Source organism: Morone saxatilis, unplaced genomic scaffold, assembly GCF_004916995.1.
Source record: "Morone saxatilis isolate NCDOM2014 unplaced genomic scaffold, NCSU_SB_2.0 Contig3, whole genome shotgun sequence".
In the NCBI taxonomy this organism is placed as follows: Eukaryota; Metazoa; Chordata; class Actinopteri; family Moronidae; genus Morone; species Morone saxatilis.
Genome location: NW_023339873.1, coordinates 5,680,947 through 5,698,625, shown reverse-complemented (window position 1 = coordinate 5,698,625; position 17,679 = coordinate 5,680,947). Strand labels below are relative to the sequence as shown.

Here is a 17,679-nt window from a genome sequence, read left to right as displayed (position 1 = left end):
ATAAAATAAATAAAATAAAATAGAAATAAAATAGAATAAAATAAGTAAAATAAATAAAATAAATAAAATAAATAAAAATAAATAATTCTCAATTTATTTTCACTGTATGATGTTGAACTTCACAAGCATTTCTAATACTTTAGTTTAGTTTTCAAAATCCTCTTTACAGTCAGCACAGAAGCAGTCAATGTGGACTCAAATGTGCATAACTTTTCATTGCTCTGACACAAAATGGTCAATAATAAATATTGACATGAATAAATCGTGACGTTATTGTGTACAGATTTCCCCATCCCTTCCTGCTGCTGGTTATTCTCTAACAACTACACTATAGTGCGGACTCACTCGAGAGCAGAGATGCGGTTTCCTTCCCAGACTTTCCTCCAGACTTCAGACACTCCTCCAGTCTGCTGCACTCCCACCACGATGACAGCCAGCTGCCCCGCAAACATCACAAGAGTCTGAAAGACGTCTGTCCAGATCACAGCCTTCAAACCTCCCTGTCAGGAACAGACAAGACACAAGGGAATTACTAATACAGACACACACACAAATATTTTCTTTAATTATTAATTTCGTCTTTATTTATTTATTAATAATTTATTCAAATACTAGATATGTGCCATATTCAAAATGCTACAGTTCAATATACTGTATTTCATTTTTGACTAAGCAAAGTGTAATTTGATTTCATTAAAAAAAGAGTGAGTTGGAAATCAAAAAAAACCAAAACAACATTCAAATTTTAAGTTAAGTTGTATGAAAATGACTGCAATGACTCACAATTGTTGTGTACAATGTGCACACGAGTCCAGTAGCCAGCACTGCTCCCCATAATTCAAATCCAGTAACTGAAAGAAAGCACAGTTACACATTGAACCACATATCTCGTCTATTTAAAACTACACAGTAGTAAAGCAAATTAAGTTTCGTACCTGCATTTAGTGCAAAGGCAGGAGTATACACACAAACTCCCATATAGATAACCTGCAGAAAAGTAAAAGACAAATCAGAGACGACCCACTTCATAAAAGCTGCATAAAATATATAGAAAATAAAACAATACATGGATCCATCTGTTGTAATTTTCAGGCTTTTTTATAAGGATGCACCAATCTTATCCACTGAATTGGAGTCAGATGTGAAGATTGGTTGAGGATTCAAAGGCTTTACTGTCATGTGACACTAATCTCATATCTGTACAGTGTACCTGGACAACATGAGCGAACAGCAGCTAGCCGTGGCTGTTTCCAAATATGACTGTTCCTCCACAGAAATCTGGCACACATTTCACAGTAAAACCACAATGTGTTATTTTTGGTTTTTGTGCCGATCAACAAACGATAAACAGCCCATAATCCGGGCGCAAAGTGATTGTACTTAGTCTCTTAATTTACAATAGGTGTGTTTTGCTCTCTCTTTACCCCTCTGTTCCCCTCTCTCTCTAACCCCAGCTGGTCGAGGCAGACGACCACCCACATAGAGTCGGGGTCTGCTCGAGGTTTCTGCCTCTTAAAAGGAAGTTTTTCCTTGCCGCTGTCGCCAAGTGCTTGCTCATGGTGGGAACTGTTGGGTCTCTGTAAATAATTTATTAAGGAGTCCGAGCTACTCTTTTTACAAAGATCCTAATTAGTTCCACACAGTGAGGAATACAGATTTTAAATAAGAGAATGCTGGTATCAGATTGGTAGTCTGTATCCCTGAGTTGAGGTATTGGAATTGTTATTGGTAGAGAAAAAGTTGGATTGCTGCCTCCCTTCTTTATTATGTGAAGCGTTGCACCCACCGTCTGAAAGATGAAGGTCAAAGTCCCACAGATGCGCACTGCTTTGCTGAAGCGCAGTTCAAGATACTGTTAAAACAAAGCAACATGAGAACTGTGAAGAACATGAAGGATAAACACAATGAATATAAACTCATTTTAAATCCAGTTCAGCTGTACCTGGTAAGCACTGGAGAGCCGCAGTCTGTACAACACCGGAATGAAAACATGAGCAGGAATGAAAAGGCCCAGAACGTAAGCACAGCCAATGAACCAGTACTGAGTGCCGTGAGTGTAGATTTCTGCCGGTACGCCTATAATCGCCACAGCGGACTGGAATGAGGCGATGAGTGAGAGCGAAACTGGAAGACAGCTCATGCTCCTGTCTGCCATCAGGAACTCCTGGGTCGTGCGCTGACGCCCGCCTGATAGCGCATGGTACAGCCCGATGCCCATAGAGGCGGCGAGCAGGACCGCAAATATCACATAGTCTACAACCGTGAAGTGCTTCTGGTCGGTTGGGTCCATCTTGATTGTCTTTAAGTCTCGGCTGCAATTGGAGAAAGTTTGGTTCTCCTGTAGGCATACATTCAGACGGATGGGAAAAGTCTTTGTCCACACCCATCAGTCAGGAGAGTCCGGCAGCCTTGGAATTGAAAACACTGATTAAATATATGTGTGTGAGAGTGAGAGAGAAAGAGAATACACATTTCTGACGTTCACCCACAATCAGCCATAGTTGTTACCTGTTGTGACCCCCTTTTATCATAAACAAATCATTTTGCCTGACCCTACACGACCCATGTACTCCTCCTCCTCGTGCCCTGGGTTCCCCTGAGCTGTTTTTACATATTTCTGTCCCTTCCTTCCCAAGGATTCATTCCCAAAGAGATAAGACAGAAGCTGAGATAACTGTTCCCTCTGCTTCAACTGAGCCGTTTGCAGCAGAAAAGCATTATTACGTGAGATAATGTTCAGTCTGTTGAAAGAAACCAAGGTCAAACAACCTCTGTGTCAACTTTCCCCTGGTTGGGCTGATCCAAAAATACTGACTCTACTGGTTTGGCTCAAAGGGGAGGCGCCCTCCTACTCTGCCACCTGCTGCCTTTGATAGTACTGCAACACAAAAGCAGCAACCAATCTCTGAGGATTTTGAAGGTCAAAAGCAACAAATGGGCCTGGATCTGAAAAGTTTTCACTAAAACAGAGAGCCAAGTCAGAGACAGAAAAAAAATATTTTTAATTTTTGCCAATATACAAATGTCTAATTTAAAAATTAAATATTTTTTTTATTTATATTTTAAAATAAATTAAAAATCCACAAAGACACAAATAATTAGAGCTAAAATTTGTAGTTAATTCAACAATTGATTCATGTTTGATAGCATAATTTGAGTTTTGAGTCATTTCTCAAGCAAGAATGTGAAACATTTGCTGGTTCCAGCTTCTCAAATGTGAGGATTTGCTGTTTTTCTTATATTTATTAATATATTATTATTATGATATTAAGAAACTGAATATCTTTATTATTATAATATATAAATATATTATGATATATATATATATATATATATATATATATATATATAAATGAGTATCTTTGGGGTTTTCTCATTTGGAAAAAGACAGAACAGTTAATTAAGAAAATAATTGGTAGTTGCAGCCCTATTCATATTAATGATTAAATTAAGGCTGCAACTAACAATAACTTTTACCACTGACTATGACTATGAATATGACTGATTCTTTTTTCTCAAGAGCCCTTCAAATGTCTTGTTTTGTCTAATCAACAGCCTAAACCCCCAATATGCTCAGATTACAGTGTTATAAAACAGAGAAAAACCAGCAAATCCTCAGAATTTTTGGCATTTCTACTTGAAAAACCACAAACAATAAATCAATTATCGCAATAGTTGCTCAGTCACTCGACTAATCGGTTAATTGACTAATTAAAACCATAGGACCATAACTATAACCACAGGATACAGCACAACGCACAATAAGGTCTCTAGAAAACTAACTACAACTATTGCAGAGACGTTAAAGTGACTTTTACTCCACTTGACAACCCTTGCTGCTGTAACTTTAGATTTATTAGCTATAAATAACTACTGGTGCTGTTCCTCTGCTGATTCAGATGTGGGCTGTGTAGGAAAAAGGCAGCTCCTGCACCACCAAGTGACCCTCAAATCTCTTAACAGCTGCTCAACTGGACCGAATATGAGGAAACACAAACAGAAGAAACAACAATACCTGTAAAACTATGTCTGATTATGTGGTGTAGACAGAAAGATACAAAGCAACCTGAGGCAGACTCACCTTTACACGCCTGCACTGTTGATATGAGGCTGACAGTCAGTGGCACCATGCTGTTCACTGACACATTCAAAAACAACTCGTTTTGTGGCACTTTATGGCTCAAAAACACGGACTGCATATAACACAATGTGTGCGCTATCCAGACCGTGAACTCTGTCTGTGTGTATCGCGTTCAGAAGGCATTAAATCAACCCCACCAGCTGGCAAATCTCTCGCCCGTCCATGTGAGCACGAATTGTTTTTGAATTCTCTTCCGGGGTTGGGGCAGTGGGCGGAGCTACGAGCGATGACGCGGCAGCCGCCAAAATCAAACCACCCGAAAACTTGAAGCGAATATTTCCGTCTGTGCTGCTAACTTACGATATTTAACACTTAAATAAAGAAAACTACTTGCGGAAACATGGAGGGGACGTCTGCGACAGGTAACTGCGGCGATATTAACCCCCCCCTGCTAACGTTAAGTGCAGCTTGTAGAGTAGGGTTGTTGTTGTTGTTGTTGTGGTGGTAGGGGTTTTAGCTGATGGTAGCTGGGGCAAACGTGGTGTGGTTCGTGTGAGCGTTCATATGGGGAGCATTTTTCGTCTTTCGCCAGGTGTTTTGAGTCACCTGAGTCGGCTGGAAGTTCAGGCGAGAAGCAAGAAGAGTCAGCCTCAGCAGCGGAGTCGTGTGGAGGCGCTGAAGGCTAAAGTGGAGGCGCTGAGGCTGCAGAGAGATCAGCTGAAGGCGGAGATTGAGACACACAAGGTGGGGAGAGCTGGTGGTGAGAGCACGGTTGGAGTCTAATGAGTTCACACTGTTTACTGTAATATCTGTAATATCTGTGGCTGACAGGAGGTGAGACATATAACATACATTACAGACACAGAACACAACATATTTTTGCATAATTATGATTTTAATGTTGTTTTTTTTCTGTGAAAATTAAACGTGGGATGCAAAAATGATCATTCCCACACTAAGCATATCATCCTATATCAGTTTATTATCTAATTCATTTAACAAATTAACTTTTTAATTCATCCTCTTACCTTCCCACATGCTCATGTGTGCTACTTTCCAATGTGCTGGAGATACTTTATACTTTTGAACTGATAATACAGATCGACTGTATGATTGTGGACATCCCTGTCCATGTACTTTTGGCTATTTTTGGTAAGGATGAACTGCAACACGCCAACTGAGAGCCTGTTTTTAACCCCAAATACCAGCACCCCTCCAAATTCTTGCAACCAGGTTTTTAGAGATACTGCAAAAAGAAGAGTGGAGGCTGTTAAAGCAGCAAGTTAATTGTTTCAGGAGTGTCGAGGCAGCTGCGTATCACTAAATGGGTTTTCTTTCTGGTTGATTTGTTGGTGCTGGTTACACCGTCCTGCCACAGAATCTCCAGAAACTGAGGGCGTCTATGGACAAACAGAGTACACGTGAAGGAGAAGAGGAGGAGGAGGAGGAAATGGATGAAGACTCTGAGAACTCACAACTGCTGCGGCTGATGGCCAGACACACGCAACTGAAAGACCTTCTGCATGCTCATCACATCATTGGTAATCACTGCCAGTTGTTTTTATTATCTTCACAGTATGATGGGTTAGTTTCATTAATTCAATTCTAAACTGTATTTCTCTCTGTTGTATTCGCTGGTGTCACCAGGTGGGTACGATGTCGTCAAGACTCGTCAAGGTAAAGGAGTGTGCGTGTCTCTGGCGACGGCCTACGATGGCGTCTTCTTAGACACCTACAACCTGGAGATAGACATGAAGCCAACGCTGAGGATCAGTCGTCACAACGTCCCCCCGTTCATTCCCTTGAGCAGCCTGGTTGAACAGAGCAACATGCAGACAGACATAAGGAGTTTTCTGGCCACGCTCAGCCAACATCTCAACGCCTTCGCCGGTCGCAAGCAGCAGCTGAAGCTTGTGAAGGTGCCAGACTTTTTGTTTTTGTGTGTCTGTGTTAAATAATGTAATAAATTAGTAGTTTTGGAAGTAGCTGCTGTGATGCCACCCACAAATATAACTCAGACTGAGGTGGGTTTCTGACCGGGCCAACATTTTATTAAACCTTTTTAATGTTTTATTTTAACAGTAAAGTTTCAGTTGGTTTCAATCTCACCGTTAGATGTGACACAATCCTACACTCTGGTCCAGATATCAGTATTTCTTGGCCAAGATCCCTCACATTTGTTTATTGAAAGGTTCTGACACATAATGGACAGTTGCAGGAGATACAATATAACTGTTACAAGGTATTCTTTATTATCAAATCTGAAAGGTACAGTAAAAATAACATTACATTATAGGTAGGACAATAAATTGATCAATCAATCCAAACTATTAACTGGCAACCACTTTAATAAACGATTGCTTAAGCAGGTTTTTAAGTAAAAATATACCAAAACAGGATATATTGAATAAAACGACACAGCGAGTAAAATAAATAATGTTAGCTTTGATGTGTGTTAGCAAACTGTCTCTAAAGTTGCTGCTGCCCAGCTCCAGACAGCGATACTCACAACTCTCCTGCTATTACAGCTACAACAGCGTATCTACTAAACTAAAACAATAAGCTGAGTGTCTGTCTGTCTGTGGGAAAATAACTGAATGTTAAAGGTCAGTGTTGTGTAGCTCGTCCCAATCCAGTTTGCTTCCCATTTACTTCCCCACTTCCCATTAGTAGCACTGTCTCCTCCTGCTTGTTTATAGGAACTCCATAAATCTGTGGAAGTGATGGAGAGCAACGTTTTGTGTTCAATACTGGTGATGGTGTTCACTGTGCCGGGAGAGAAGACGGCCGTTCTCTGCACGCTGGACTACACCGACCACACCAGATGTCTCCCCACACGAGTCCACTTTGAATCTGAAGGTAGGATTTATTTTTATACTGCAGAAGTTTCTCAACTTAAACAGATACTGTAGCTGGTAACTGAAGACACAATGATGGAGGGTAGAACAATGTAAACAAGCACTGATTATTAGTCCACTGTCAGAAAATTAAGCAGCAACAATTTCTGTAACTGATTAAGCATTTTAGCAGTTTGTCAAGCAAAAATACCAAATGTATATTTTAATATATTATCTGGTTCCAGCCGCTCAAATGTGAGTTTTTTTTGTTTTTTCTCCTCGTTAAATGGTTGTACATTAAATATATTTTGGTTTTTGACTGTTGGTTCAATAAAATAAGCAACCTAAGGATGTCATATTAGGCCAGGAGTCACCACCTTTATTATCCAAAGAAAAGAAAAAAATCAGTTTATAATATAATAATAATAATTTCAGAGCGAGCGTACTAATAAATTAGCAACAAATCTGTCCTCACATTCATTAAATTGTCTGAGACTTTGTCTCAAGACTAGTAAATATTGCTACTGATAGTCAGCAAAATATAGAGGAAAAGGCGCCAGGTCAGGATGTGACGTATGACCAAATTTTAGTTAACAAAATGTTCAACATTTTTTATTTGGTATGTAATATGTTTAACAATTGTGAATGTAAGAATCGCTTTAGGCCTACAACAATGATAAATTCAAATGTTAGAAATAACTACAGGAGAGGGGCTAAAGAGCTGCAGGTCTCTTACTGTTTGCTTCAGGCTCTGGGAAATTGTGATGTGCATTTTTTTCTGGACAATTTAAAAGAAAATGAAAGAAGTTAGAAATCCCATACACTGGTCCATCGCTTTATTTATATTAAAATAAGTACAAGGAAGGTCTGAGGAGTGAAATGTCAATAAAGTTCACACGATCAACAGTGTGCAAGACTTTTTGAGTTTCTCTGATCTGGTGTGCAAGAACATTGTATTGTTGTCAGCTGACTTGTGATATACTAAACATTTGACCTTTTTAACAGCAATTGACATTAAATAGTAGCGTAAACACAGGTGTTACCAATTACACAAATTAAGGCTCTGTTTCATTTAGTGTAGCAGAGCCTTTCCAGCGAGCCAACATGCACAATAACAGCACACTGAGTCTGTTTGGTCACTGGTTGCACCTGTTTACCTACTGTTTACCTAAAAAGATGCCGTGAAATACGTCTCTATTAATTAATATATTGAAAATGTATAGATTCATACAATGATGTAAATAATCACTGCATCACACATTAGCATTTAGGAAGGTAAGAGGATGAATTAAATAACTTAATTTGTTCAATAAGTTAGTTCACAATAATAAAATGATAAATTGTTGCATCGAGCCAGACAGGGAAGGTATTCTTCAAATACAACGTCAGGTATAAACAGTAAATCTCAAACTTTACATATTCAAATGTTGAATACTTCCTTCTAACAAATATGGTAATAGCGCTATAAGAAACTTCCTTGTAATATTCACTTTTTTTTTTTTTTCTTTTGCAGAGAAAGAGCTTCCTGATTCCCCAGAGTGGAAGAAAAACTGCAGCCTCCTCATGGAGACTCCTGTGCACAAAGCTTTGATAATCATGAGGAAGATGGGGAATATTGTGTAATTTATTCAGAAATAATGAAACTTTTCTACATTTTTAAAGATATAATATGTACATTGTCATTGTTTATAATAAAAAACACTGTCAGTTAAACGTTTCTTCTTCTTACAAATGAGGTATTAAATTATGAGTAGAAAGGGATTTTTTCTGAGTTCCTCTATGGCGGTTCCACTTGTATTTCATGTTGGGTTTTGTCCTTGAGCTTCTCTATAAATGAGGCCACCCTCTTGTGTAAAGTGTCCCTCTGAAACTGTCTCAGCCTCTCCATTTCCTCTCGGTCTCTCCGCTGCTGCCTGGCCAGCTCTTTGGCTGATATTGAGTCTATAGTGGCGATGTTTTTCATCTGCATGAGCGACAGGCTGCTCTGGATGTTTCCTCTGTGTCTCACTGAACTGGTGAGTGACGTTGGTGGTGCCGATATCGACCGACTCTGCTCCACCAGTTCAGATCCCTTGTCGTGATACTGGGACTGGCTGGAATTTAATCTTCTGCCATCAGATGTTTGAATACCTCTACTGAAGGGTGTCTCTGCATTATTGTGTTCTCCGATTTCTTTCATGGCGATGTTGACTGTAGCTTTAGGCTCACAGACTTTGACCATCACTACTCTTCTCTGTTCGTTTACCAGCGAGTCTCTTCGTTGTTGAAGCATCTTGCGAGTGTACTTTTGCTGTTTGTCCAACATGTTTAGTTTCTGCTGGAGATCCCTCTCCTCCTTCTGGTTCAACACCTTCAGGTCTCTCTGCAGCGCTTCAGGTCTTCTGAGGCTTTGATCCATTGTATACAAAGGCTAGAGGGAGAAATGTGCGTTTTTCAGTCAATTCCTGTCCCTTTATTCAGTCACTTTTTAAATTTAATGAAATCAAAGGATGTCATTTTCATACCTGATGTGCGTGCCACGTCCTCCAGAGAGCTGTGTCTTACAGGTGTGTTTGCTGCTATGGCTGTCTCAGTGTAATACAATAGCCTATTATATTTGAAGTAAAGTGGATGGGGTTGTTGGTCATTGTGTACTGTCACATTCCCTAGAGATTCAGTTTCAAAATGCCTTAGCAGGGCAGTCACAGGGCTTTCTTGCAGATTATACAATCAGTAGATAACAATGACTCACCTTGTGCAAAATACTTTTAATTGTATGCAGCTTTAGTGCTTAAGTGGATAATGCTACTACATTCTCACATGATCTTTCACTGTTTGGGATCTATAAGTTATATTTTAAGTTTTTTATATTATAGTTTATTATAATAAGATTACTTCTAAAATATAAAGATATATGATTTTATACAGCCGGTGTGGTCATGTCTTTACTTTAATGGTAAATCACTTCAGAAGCAAACACTATGGAGAGTCTTATCAGAATATCTTAAAAGGAACTAGTGTTTTAAACATGTATCAGGCATCAAATGTGCACATTTCTAATATTTATGTTTTTTTTATTTATTTTACTATTCAGTTATATTTACTGTTATTGATCTCCCTGCATAATGGTCCACACACACTGTTTATTCTCTGCTGAAATGATTAAACGATCAGTTGTTGGACAGAAAATCTGCACAGATCTTGATGATGTTTAAGAAAAATGGCCAAAATGTTTTTGTTCCAGCTTCTTAAATGTGAATATTTCCTGTTTTTCTCAGTCTTCTGTGATAGTAAACTGATTGTCTTTGGGTTTTGAACTGCTGGTTTGACCAAACGAGGCATTTGAAGACACTGACAGGGACTGTAGGAACTTGTAATGGCCATTTTGTACTATTTGGTGACTTTAAATGGAAGGGAAGGATTGCATAAGAACATAATTTAAAACCTTATTTGCAAGATAAATTCCTTTATTTTACTTTCATTTATATACCTGCCAGAAAAAGAAACATTTAATCATATTTTTGAGTCCTCAGTCGCCCTGATGATGCCAATATGATGCCATATAATGTTATTTATTGAAATGATGTGCAGTATACCTTTAATAAAATGCCCTGTCTTGTGCAAGAGAGCCTGCCCCTGTGGTGGTTTGATCCCTCCCGCGCCAAACTGATCTCCAGTCTGCATGATGGCTCAACTGAACTTCCCAAAAACTCAAATAGTCTCCTTAAAGGTGATGAACTGTTGACATCGCCGGCTGGTAAGTTCATATTTCTAATGCTTTTAACAATAATTTACAGACAACAGAGTGATTCACTGTCACACTAGCAGATATCGTAATACTACACGGTGAAATGGCGCTTTGATTTCTCCTAATCGTACCTGTCATCGATCTGTAGTCTCAATTTAGACACTTTAATTAAAGTTTTTTTTAAAGTTTTGAACCCTTTGTCAATACTGCGCAGGCGCGTTGCGTAACGTAATCGTGGAACTTCACTGACCCTCATTCATCTCAGTACTGACTTTATGTACTATTACAAGTTCCTCTTCTCCCTTTTTACTTTAACCTCTGCTGTCTTCTTCCCATTGTTTCTTCTGCTGCTTCTCCTTAATAGTTTCGACGTTAAGACACAGTTAAGTTTCCAGGGCTGGCTACATGTTTCTGCACCGGTATGGGAAGCCAACTGGCCCATAATACGTCTCCATAGGTTATTTTTTTTATGTTGATGCTCTAAAGGTTGATTCCCCCAAATTCTGAAATAATGATGGTCGTAAAAGTACATTTCTGGCTGTATTTAAAGCAACGTTATGTAAGATAACTCATATTATACAAGACACTCTTAAGGACTTTCATCTTCTGTATTTTCAGATAATATATATTGAATATATATATATATATATTAATCAATATTCATTGAAATACAGAGGACCATCTCTTTGGAACAACTTACTCCCATCAATACCATCAGTATCTACTTTATCTTTATTCATTTTTATTCAAAAAACATCTGAAAAAGTCTCTAATTAACAAAGATTCATAACACCTCAATGTTATGTATTTAATCTGGTAAAATAATTGTACATTTCTATCAATATTGAATTACAGCTGCTTGAATGTTGTATTACACAATCATTGTTTTTATCTGTTTTTAAAGTATGATTATATTTGTGAAGGGGGAGGTATCTTCATAAGCATTTTTTGGCTTCAAACCTCTTTGTATGCTCATGTGCAAATAAATAATAATAAAAAATATGTAAGATTTGGTATTTGTAGCAATTTGGCAGTTGCAATCCCAATGTTGAACATGGACGGCTGTGCACGTGCATTTCTTATGATTACATTACTTATGATGAAAAACTAACGAGTTGACAACTCTCCAAACACGTTAAGCAAGTGCAACAACACAAGACACAGCAAACCAGCTAATATTACTCATTCAGGGGCCGTCTCGCTGCCTGTCTGCAGTTAAAGCATTATGAACTTGTCCCGTCCCGAAGCCAAAAGTTACATAGTGCAAGAACACCAGACAGGATCATTTTTGTGTTGTTAAGACAAAGAAAAGTGAACTAAAGCATGTTTGTATTTTTTATATTGTGTGTGGTCTATTGACAGATGTGTAGAAGCATAGAAATGATCATATTTACAGTAGAAATGAATCATAAAGAATAAACACTGTACAAAGATATACGTATGTTTTTTTAAAAACTTTTGTTCTTTAATCACAGTTGTCACTGCTGAGACTATCAAATGCATCACATCCTGCGCACTGCAACATTTTTACTGGGAAACACCCACAAGTCAGTGAGTATTTAAAACAGCAGAAGTATAAAGCAGCTATAGGTTAAATTGTTTCATTTATCAACCAGCTTCAGGTTAGCAAGAAAGGAATTTTGTTTCATGACTAAATCTTGAATTTAAAATCTTTATTTTATGGGCCTGGAACAAGTGCTACTCTAGCTTTGCCAAGATGATGCGGGCAGTGTGTGTCGACGTACCAGGAGGACCTGAGAATTTACTGCTGCAAACTGTCCCGAGACCTCAGCCTAAAGACGGGGAAATCCTAATTAAAGTTCACGCAACTGCTCTCAACAGGGCCGACTTACTGCAGGTGAACTACAATACAATACAAAGCAGAAGCTACAATCTCCAAGTGGTCCTGATTTTGAAAACTCGGCTCATATATTGCAATTCTTGTGTGTATTATTTTTCTGTTTAGAGGCGAGGACTGTACCCACCTCCCCCTGGTGAGAGTGATATCATAGGCCTGGAGGTGGCTGGTACTGTGGATACTCTGGGCCCAGGGGTGAAAACAAGCTGGAAGCCCGATGACAGGGTCATGGCCTTGCTCTGTGGAGGAGGATATGCAGAATATGTTGCTGTGCCTGAGGAGCTCCTCATGCCCGTTCCCCCTAATCTCACACTCTGCCAGGCCGCTGCGATCCCAGAGGCCTGGCTCACTGCCTTTCAGCTGCTGGTTTTCGTAGGTACAGCAACCGTGTTTGTTATTTATTAGAGAATATTCATCTTTCTGCAGGGAATTATCATTGGAAATAACACAGAACATTTTATTTAAATGCCCTTTAACTGTTTGTGTTCCTCTTAGTACTCATTTCTACTCTTTCTTTTATCTTATTGGTATTATTTTTTATTATTTTATGCATGTAGCACTTATTTTTTATATATATTTTTTGGGTAATGGCTACAAAGACTTAGAGGTAATTGTTTGTAACGTATATGCGGACAGACAATGTTCAGTCTTTACCAGTACTTTGCAAATTAGGACCTTTATTTATATGTGTCCTCCAGAGTCTGTTGATCTCTTCCAATAAGTAGCACAAAAACAATAAAAAAAATGTACAGCCACACAATCTGCGCACAGATTCCTGAGGCCAACACAACACAAATCAATACATGGCTCCTACATGTATTCTAGCACCATAATAATTAAAGTTGTAAGTTGATATTCCCTGAAAATTAAAGAAACAAGGAATAATTCTGCTCATGTGAGGCTCTAAACAAGTTAAAACTAAGGCAGAAATATTGATAAATGTGAATGTGGTTCAGTATGATTCCCTCTTTCTATAATTAACAAGGGGTACGATATTAAATTCTGCACTTGCATCTTGTTGCCATCTGTCCTCTCTGCCACAGCTCAGGTGAAGGAGGGTGAAGTGGTGCTGGCTCATGCTGGAGCCAGCGGAGTCGGAACAGCTGCTGTTCAGCTGGTTCGTCTGTTTGGTGCCGTGCCCATCGTTACTGCGGGGAGCCCCGAAAAACTGAAGATTGCTGAGAGCCTGGGAGCAGCAGCTGGGTTTAACTACAGAGAGGAGAGCTTCGCGCAAGGAGTTCATGACTTTACAGGAGGTGAAGTGTGTAGATGTGTAGAGAGTTCACTGTGCCGCAGGGGACGGGGCTAATCGGTCATTACTCTAACTGCATTGTTTGTATTACAGCGATCCATCAGACAATATGTCACAGTTATATGGACTTTTGATTGGATTTTCTTCCTCTTTGCAGCCGTAGAAGCAATCACTGCTCATATTAACTACATATTTCTTCTCCTTGTTAAAAACTTTTGTTAATGAAGATGTAAAACACTTTTTTGGTAAGTTGGAATAGAAAGTTATAAAAGATCTGGCTACAGGTTTAAACTTGAAATGGTTCTTCTATATTGTTCTTACTGTCAGTAAATCCCATGAAAAGACTAAAACCAATAATGTGTTAGTCCAACTATCAATACTTTCAGACCTGATCCTGTCCGTCACAAATATATAGTTTAATCTTTTTAATAAAGGCTAACTTATTTTATAAAACAGCAGGTTTTTTATCAAAATACTCAAACAGGAGTAAATACTTTTATTGGGGACTATTGGGGATAGTCAGTATATTGTCTGTATGTTGGGGAGTGGATGTAAAATCTAAAATCTGGCAAAATAAAAACCATTAGTTCATCAAAATGTTTAAACTTAAAATTACTTTATATTTTATTGCTGGAATTTACAAGTGTCCACTAGTATTTATAGCAGGAAAGAGGTTTTGTTTTTATCAGGTATGTTTTCATTTGTGTATAATCACCTGAATATAGAACTTGTTTTGTTTTTGTCACCTGAGATTGTTATCTACAGAGGGAGCAGTTTCTCAGAGTCCGACATGTTTCTACAGTAGCCCAGAATAGACAAACCAAACACTGGCTGTAGGGCCTTTCAGGTATTTTGTGGGTTTCACAGCCACCATAGTTTCTACTACACACTTGAAAGGGTGAGCTGTATTCAGTTGGTGGCAATTACAAGTACAATTTCTCCACTAGATGCAACTAAATCCTGCACACTTTTTAATAATTTTGGCACAGAGGAATCAGATATATTAGGCTTTTTATTTCATTGTTGGTAATGGGATTTTTTGACAGTATATAGAAATCATCATTATATTTTAATTAATCCATAAAAAATGATGAAAATGCAGATTAATTACATACAAGTCATAACAGAAGTAATCTAAGGACACGTTTCATATAGGGCAGGTCCAGACTGTACTTCTTTTAAAATGATTCCCACTATGAGGAAACCCTTCAGTCACAGTGGCAAGTAAAAACAAGTCCTGCACAATTCAGTTAAATAACTTCAATACATTTTAATTTCACAGGCAAGGGAGCAAACATCATCCTTGACTGCATTGGTGGGTGTAACTGGGAGCAAAATGTGAGCTCTTTGGCCACCGACGGCCGGTGGGTGCTGTACGGCACCATGGGAGGCCGGGCGGTAGAGGGAGATCTGCTGGGCAAACTGCTCTCCAAGCGCGGCCACTTGCTCAGCAGCCTCCTCCGCTCTCGCAGCCTTCAGGTGAGAAATTCAGACCAAACTGAAATGACACACCAGCTTGCGTTTTTTTCTTCATCTCTGCATGTGAACGTGCTGAGTCATGTCGAGTGAAGATCTAACAGTGCTGCCTTTCTGGTTCATTAAAATGAGTGAATATTTGCATGTCTGTGGCTGAGCCTGATTCTGGCTTTGCATTTCTTTTTTCTCTTCACAGTACAAATCAGAGCTGGTAAAAGCTTTCTCACACAGAGTGTTACCGTGTTTCTCAGACCAGACATCCTCCCTGAGGCCAGTGATTGACAGCACGTTCAACCTGGAGGACATCGCAGAAGCTCACAGGCACATGGAGGCCAACAAGAACACAGGGAAGATTGTGGTTAATGTGATTCCACAGAGAGAGGAAACTCAGCTGCAGTAATATTAACAGATGTAATCACTCTGAATTTGATTAATCTCACAACACAGTGTTATTTGTTTGTTGATCATTATTTTAAATATGTTTTATCCACCAAACCACCAAAGATGATTTTTGTACAGTGCTGTTTCGTCTGTATTGTTATAATGGTGATTATTAACCTACTACTAAATGTTTACTGTAATTATTACTCCTTATTGCACATTAGTCTTAAAGCACAACCTTAATAAAATGCCACATTGTATTTCACTGCACATACAGTATTGAATGAGCATATTAACAAATAAAACCCTTGAATCTTTGAGTTTTGATGATCATTAGTGCATTTACTCTATGTTTTACCATTTTCTACCTTTTACTTGTAATGGAGTATTTTTATACTGTAGTGTTGCTAGTTGTATTAGAATATTATGAGTATGAGCAGGGTTTGGAGGGTTATTTTAAAATTGTTAATAATAATAATAATAATTTAAAACTGATACAATTACGAATTCCCTTTTTAAAAATTTATTCAGTAAGCTAATCAAAGTATGACAATCAACTGTATTGATGTATTTAAAATGTGTAATGTACAGTTACCTTTTTTATGTATCCTGATTACGTAACTTACGTTAAACATGTAATCCGTTATTCCCCAAAAAAGAGTATTGGCAATAAGTAATTAAAAACACGTACATTTAGTAGTGCACACACAAAATACTTTTATTATTATGTTAAATATTATATATAATAATAAGTTTAAATCGTATTTTTCAATTTATTGTTATTAATTAGTATTCTGATAAGTATCTTATTAATAATTAGTTTTACTTAATTTCCACTTATACAGTTTAGTTTTAGTTTTTTAGTTTTAGTCAAGTTTAATTTTTGCTCATATTTGCACTCCATGTCCTACTTGAACAATGCATAGTGTATATACTTTAATTTATAGTTTTTATATCTTCTAATATTAATAATATTAGCAATATTTTTACTGTGATATTCTTTGTTTTCTGTTTTTTTGCGCTGCTTGGTGGACCTATTTGCTGCTGGTGTCAAAAATGAATTTCTCCTGTAGGGGATTGACATAAAGGAATTATCTTAGGTGGCTACACGGAATCTTGCCAATAAAGCTGGGTTCTGAAAAGAAAAGTGGTCATGAGCATTGTTTGGGTCACCTGGATGTCTGCAAAATGTTAATTTATTAGTGGGTATTGATATACTTATACAGAATTGGAAATGAAGCTGAGTAATTACTGCTGGCGAGCATGAGTCCAAATGCCCGAACAAAATCGAGATGTTGTCCACAACTTAGTCTTTTGAGGTACGGAGTTTGAGGTTAAAGATACCACAAAAGTAACTGACATGGAAATGTGCAAGTGTGTTAAGGGGTCGTAATGAAAGCTACCATCATGCCTTGTCTTCATCTGAAAGGGTGCGTAGGTGCATTCCACTAACATTGCTTTATCTGGGACACATTTCTGTCAACTATGCTGCGTTGAGTAAAACACCCATTATCTGTGTTTATTTACTCCAATGTGTGAAGTAGTAAATGGCCTGTTGTGAGCTGCGCTACTACTGCAACTGGGAAGAGAGTCACTGCAGGGTTGATAATTTTGAACTCTTTACTTGCAGGTACACGCAGTGTATGTACAGCAAAATTGATGGTACAAGCTAAGAGAAAAGCAGGTATCTTGAGGGACAGGGATGCATGCGAGGGTTGTGATTGCATGGGTCACAGGGAAAGCCCTCCCAGGCCAGACCTTTACTCACTGGTCAGATGATACAGTCGTCAGTCAACCTGAACACCGTAAATTTATAACCTAAATAATGAGTCCCATCCTCTAGTAGGTGCCCCACAACGGAGGAATGGGAGGGTTTATGGGTTGTTCAAGTTTAGTAGTCTGTGGTACGTTGGAGTGAAATAGCCCATTGAATTATTACGGGGTTATGTAATAAAGTATGTATTTTCTTTACATTGTGCTTGCCTTGAAAGCTCACATTAACATGGTTAGTGTGCTAGTGAATTGATCTAATTCAACCTACTCACTGTAATTTAGAGGTGACTGGGG

General features: G+C 38.3%; 3 protein-coding genes across 4 annotated transcripts in view; 2 read left to right on the top strand and 1 right to left on the bottom strand.

The window, feature by feature from the left end:
- Positions 1-4,304, bottom strand: part of slc5a6b (solute carrier family 5 member 6) — a 10,994-nt gene extending 6,690 nt beyond the window's left edge. Inside the window, exons 1-6 of the mRNA XM_035674270.1 lie at positions 4,082-4,304; positions 1,943-2,408; positions 1,787-1,852; positions 936-987; positions 784-851; positions 346-500 (exon numbers count right to left, since the gene is read on the bottom strand). Coding sequence (XP_035530163.1) covers positions 346-500; positions 784-851; positions 936-987; positions 1,787-1,852; positions 1,943-2,290 — 689 coding nt within the window. The 5' untranslated portion in view covers positions 2,291-2,408; positions 4,082-4,304. The remainder of the gene's footprint in view (positions 1-345; positions 501-783; positions 852-935; positions 988-1,786; positions 1,853-1,942; positions 2,409-4,081) is intronic.
- Positions 4,305-4,323: 19 nt separating this feature from the next.
- On the top strand, positions 4,324-8,625 carry cenpo (centromere protein O). 2 transcript variants are annotated; one of them, XM_035674272.1, is made up of 6 exons: positions 4,324-4,503; positions 4,674-4,825; positions 5,460-5,622; positions 5,729-6,000; positions 6,781-6,940; positions 8,432-8,625. In XM_035674272.1, exons 1-6 carry the CDS (start codon positions 4,482-4,484, stop codon positions 8,539-8,541), a joined length of 879 nt encoding a protein of 292 aa, XP_035530165.1. In that variant the 5' UTR covers positions 4,324-4,481; the 3' UTR covers positions 8,542-8,625. The 2 variants fall into 2 exon arrangements, with proteins under 2 accessions (XP_035530165.1, XP_035530164.1); XM_035674271.1 differs by lacking the exon at positions 4,324-4,503 and having other exon boundaries at positions 4,512-4,825.
- A 3,703-nt stretch (positions 8,626-12,328) lies between these two features.
- tp53i3 (tumor protein p53 inducible protein 3) lies at positions 12,329-15,929 on the top strand. The gene is made up of 5 exons (XM_035674256.1): positions 12,329-12,503; positions 12,612-12,879; positions 13,547-13,759; positions 15,038-15,234; positions 15,428-15,929. The coding sequence occupies exons 1-5, from the start codon at positions 12,363-12,365 to the stop codon at positions 15,629-15,631; spliced, it is 1,023 nt and encodes a 340-aa protein (XP_035530149.1). The 5' UTR covers positions 12,329-12,362; the 3' UTR covers positions 15,632-15,929.
- Positions 15,930-17,679: the final 1,750 nt, after the last annotated feature.

Bases quoted from the DNA above. Each gene is read 5' to 3' on its own strand.
- tp53i3 (XM_035674256.1), top strand. From the start codon at position 12,363: ATGATGCGGGCAGTGTGTGTCGACGTACCAGGAGGACCTGAGAATTTA. The intron at 12,504-12,611 runs GTGAACTACAAT...TTTTCTGTTTAG, and splicing joins ACAGGGCCGACTTACTGCAG to AGGCGAGGACTGTACCCACC. The intron at 13,760-15,037 runs GTGAAGTGTGTA...TTAATTTCACAG, and splicing joins AGTTCATGACTTTACAGGAG to GCAAGGGAGCAAACATCATC.
- cenpo (XM_035674271.1), top strand. From the start codon at position 4,646: ATGGGGAGCATTTTTCGTCTTTCGCCAGGTGTTTTGAGTCACCTGAGT. The intron at 4,826-5,459 runs GTGGGGAGAGCT...GTCCTGCCACAG, and splicing joins CGGAGATTGAGACACACAAG to AATCTCCAGAAACTGAGGGC. The intron at 6,001-6,780 runs GTGCCAGACTTT...GCTTGTTTATAG, and splicing joins AGCAGCTGAAGCTTGTGAAG to GAACTCCATAAATCTGTGGA.